The 4,522-nt window shown below is 30.3% G+C and overlaps 1 protein-coding gene across 1 annotated transcript; it reads right to left on the bottom strand.

The window, feature by feature from the left end:
- Nucleotides 1-489: 489 nt before the first annotated feature.
- On the bottom strand, nt 490-3,648 carry LOC132738921 (uncharacterized). The gene is made up of 3 exons (XM_060726535.1): nt 3,399-3,648; nt 1,768-1,935; nt 490-1,494 (listed from the first exon to the last, which is right to left on the bottom strand). The coding sequence occupies exons 1-3, from the start codon at nt 3,528-3,530 to the stop codon at nt 1,075-1,077; spliced, it is 720 nt and encodes a 239-aa protein (XP_060582518.1). The 5' UTR covers nt 3,531-3,648; the 3' UTR covers nt 490-1,074.
- Between the last annotated feature and the right edge of the window lie 874 nt (nt 3,649-4,522).

Below are 4,522 nucleotides of genomic sequence, written 5' to 3'. Positions count from 1 at the left end.
TGAGAAAAATGTTCTTAGAGTAGATATTACGAAATGTAAAACGATTAAAGATTTAAGTAAAAATTTACATGTTTTGTACGATTACTGACTGATTTTGACAGTTTTTTATAACAATGTTTGCACGTCATTAATATTTGATGAAGTTAAAAATATTCAAAAATTAATCAAATTTATGACGAATATGTTAACCAAACCAGGCTCTTATTTTCAAAGTAATAGAAAGGATATAATTGGGAAAATTGAATGACACAGTAAAATAACTTAGAAATATCGTGTACTTTGTCTACATAATAAATTATGAAGCCATTGGTAATAAGCAGAACCAATCGGACTGTAAACATAAGAAGGTTCAATCTTTAGTCAGATTGAGGTAGAACTTCAGATATATCCAACTTGCAAGTTTAGGGACCTCGTACACGGAAGAACGAACGGGTCAATTACTATATTATAAAGGTATAAAAAGGTATGAGTAATTAAGGAGAAATGTATAGTTTTCATTCATTATATTTCTTTCCAAACTCTATAAAGCTTAACAATACTGTGTGCTATTTGATAAGATAAGTACATGTATATAATTTGTGAAAACAATGTGTTTCTCCTGAAACAACTGCACCTTTTTCAACTGAAATAATCCGCCAATGTCCTTTGGAAAAAAGAAAATAAAATATCATGAAGAAATTGTTTCGTTTCTCTTTTCTCATAGCCACGACTATGTCTCACCTCCCAAACTAGCTTCATCTAACTTAATACCACTGTCTACTCAGACATCTCCCTCTTAAACACCGTCTAAACTTTAACGCTAGCCAAACCAACAAGATGATTATACATAGGTGATTAGTTAAATGCGATTTGTCTCTTTTCAAAGACTGCCCATGTGTGCATATTAATCAGTATGATGTTTTTAGCACTTGACTACATTTTATGTACAAAATGAAGTTTTCAGGCTTTTCAACAGTGTGCATAACTTCTTCACTGATGTATGATGATTACCCTCCTGTGGGTACTGGTGGAAAATAACATTCCATATTAAGATAAAACCTCTTACTATGAAGATTTAAGCTGTAATTGATTCATTCAAATCTCGTCTGGTCCATTGGTAATTTTTGATGGTTTATTTAAAAACATTTGGCAAAACTTATTGCAAGTATGGTTATCCGTAACATCTCTTATTCCCGGATCTCGCTTGTCTTTCGGACCAAATTTACCTTCTCTCGAATGTATTGTCGGGTTGGTTAGGATGAATTCTGATTTGTCCTTTCTATAAACACCTTTCAGACCACAAATTACAAAATTTCCTTCCGAAATGACAAAAGAAAAGTGGCTGAATGCCTCCAAAATCAAACAATAGGTATTTCCCCTCTTGTCAATAAAAGTGGTAAAATTTCCTTCAAGTTTTTCCTCAAAGGCCACAGATTCATCTTTCTTAAACTTCTTGCCGAAGGTTACGCCAGATCTAGTGTCAATTTGTGTAACAGCAGGGACAACAAAACGTAGCTGAAATGTACATGCATTTTTAAAAGATTAAACTATGTGATTTCCAATTATAATTTTTATTAAATGTCTAATGTTAGCATTTCTCGTACATAAAATATTGTAAATCCTTTTAACTTTGAATGGATATGTATATTGCCATTTTAAAGAAATGCTTCTATGGCATGAATTGTGCATAACGTTTTGAAATAAACAATATCAATCTTAAATATTTAATCTTTAACAACAATCACTTATTAGAAATTTGTTGAAATAATTCGTAAAATATAGATTTACCTTGCTAGAAAAGGTTGTGGACAGCTTATTGAATTGAATGGCTATTTTCCGGCTTTGTTCGTTGCAAAGTTTATACATTTCAAAGTCATCTTTATTTCCACAGAAGTACCTCATACCCTTTACAACAACAGGCCTCGGAATATAATCTTCATGACTAAACGCCTTGCCCTGAAATATGATAGACAATTTATAGATAGATAGATAGATAGATAGATAGATAGATAGATAGATAGATAGATAGATAGATAGATTTATTTCCGCATAGGAAGCATATACATAGTTGACAACATATCATAGGATAAAATAATGAGCATTATTAAATACTATATCACATACGAGAAAACTATGACATGCTCACCAACCCCAAGGATAACACAAAAAAGGGCAAAAAAGCTCTTATTTTCATTGTGGTCCTTTGTATTGGCGGCATGATATAGAGAGGCAGACCTAAATATAATCATGTTTAAAAGTACTAATACAAAGGACCACAATGGAAATAAGAGCTTGTTTGCCCTTTTTTGTGTTATCATTGGTGTTGGTGAGCATGTCATAGTTTTCTCGTATGTGATATAGTATTTAATAATGCTCATTATTTTATCCTATGTTATGTTGTCAACTATGTATATGCTTCCTATGCCGAAATCTATCTATCTATCTATCTATCTATCTATCTATCTATCTATCTATCTATCTATCTATCTATCTATCTATCTATCATAAAAATGTATATCACAGTCAAATCTTCAGTTAATGACACTCTTGTTTACAGCTAGGATTTAAAACACATTACTAAAATTGTAAAAAGATAATTAGCAGACAATTTAAAATCCTGAGCCGAAATATATAAAAACATAGTAAAAAAATAAATACATGTACTGTACATAAGATGACTTTTGATGTCAACCATAAAACTCTGTAACCTGTTAATCTCAAATTTAGATTTCATTAACGACAGACATTACATATTTTGCAATTAAAATTATCTAAAATTGATAGTATGGTTTATGTTTTATAAGCCATATAAAACCTTGCTTTTTGATGCCTTTTAAAAGGAACTCAAATGAGGTTAAAAATCATAAAACATAAAATTTGAAGCTTTTACATAGATCAACTTGGGCACTCGAGATAAGCACAAGATAATTAAGAAATATGTCCAGAAATTAATTGAAAATCCTATTTTTGTGCTATTCTAATGAAAAGCGCCGCACCGCTTATAAATTTTGGTTCGTTTTTTTTTCACAATTAGAATAATTATTCTGGATAAACGGATTGAACAAACGATCTGAAATTTTGCATACAAGTTATAGGTCCAAACTTACATCAAATCGAACATTACATCTTGAAAAATTAACTCCAGTCAAATCATGTCAGAAACCCTAGTAAATTTAGTCCTTTTGCAACTCACAATTGTTTAAGCTTCTATATACTTTTTTCATTGCAAATTGAATATCTAGTACTTTGTCGTTATTTGTCAACAGCATTGAAATATGATGATGAAAAAAATGTATATGTATTATACATTAAAGCTAAACAACATGCGAACACGCCACAGACAATAACTTTTGTTTAAGTCTCAGATGCTACAAATATTGCACTCAGAACTAACGCTTTAATGTCGTATAGAAAATTACCTTAAAAACAATCAAATGTTCCCCTTCCATAAAAGATTTCGGTCCAAACGATGCACGATACCTTGTTATTTTGTCCCTTTTCATGCCGTTTAATTTCGGCCAATAAACTGAATATGTACTATTTTCCAGCATTTTCACAATGAATTTTGCAAAATTTAATCATAAAAAACACAAGGAAAAACAAATCGCTAAGTGTATGTTGTACATAAAGAGATGAAAACATACTTCCTTATATACTTATATATACTCACAATATTTAATTTGCCGGAAACGAAAACAATACTGCGATGAAGATTGTTGTCTTTATAAATAGAAAATGGTGTCCCAAATATATGAGAGCGCGTTGAGAAAAGTTTAAATATTGGCGTACACATGTAAATGGGTATAGGCATTAAGCAAAAGCTTTACTGTGGATATATAAATAAAATCATAAAGTACATTTTAAGTTATAGATAGCGATTAAACTTCCTTTATTTCATATTAATGGACACAACTGCATTGTATATAAAGGAAATTTCTAAGACAATGCTTGAGAAAATCTTTCAAATTTAATAGTCTATGTTATACTAAAGTTGCAATATGAGCATTCGAAGCAATCCTTGGCGCAAACCTTACTGCCATTGATTTATAACACTTCTTTCTCAGAAAAAAATACTGTCAATTGATTATATTAAAAATAATGAGTAATCAACACATGCCTATGTATACACTTTTTAGAGAGCAATGTAATTCCCAGAACGCAAATTCTTGGTCAAATAAAATTAAAAATTTACTTGATAGTCTAGGTTTATGTGATATATGGTCAAATTTTGACTCTTCCTGTAACTATTTTTGTATTTTGAAACAAAGACTACGCGATCAATATATCCAAAACTGGCAAATGGAGATTCGTAATGTAGCTAAACTTGAATACTATAAACAATTTAAAGTCGATTTTTGTTATGAAAAATATCTAGATATTTTGACTAATAGTAAACAAAGAGAGCTATACACTAAATTTAGAATATCAGCACATAATCTCGAAATTGAAGTAGGTAGATATACTGGCATTGAAAGACAAAATCGTATATGTAAACTTTGTCAATCACAATCCGTTGAATCTGAGTACCATTTTTTGTTATGTT

Source organism: Ruditapes philippinarum, unplaced genomic scaffold (genome assembly GCF_026571515.1).
Source record: "Ruditapes philippinarum isolate M1 unplaced genomic scaffold, ASM2657151v2 ctg1785_1_1_1_1, whole genome shotgun sequence".
NCBI classification, from domain to species: domain Eukaryota; kingdom Metazoa; phylum Mollusca; class Bivalvia; order Venerida; family Veneridae; genus Ruditapes; species Ruditapes philippinarum.
The sequence above is the reverse complement of the archived record's forward strand: the minus strand, read 5'-3'. Positions and strand labels throughout refer to the sequence as shown.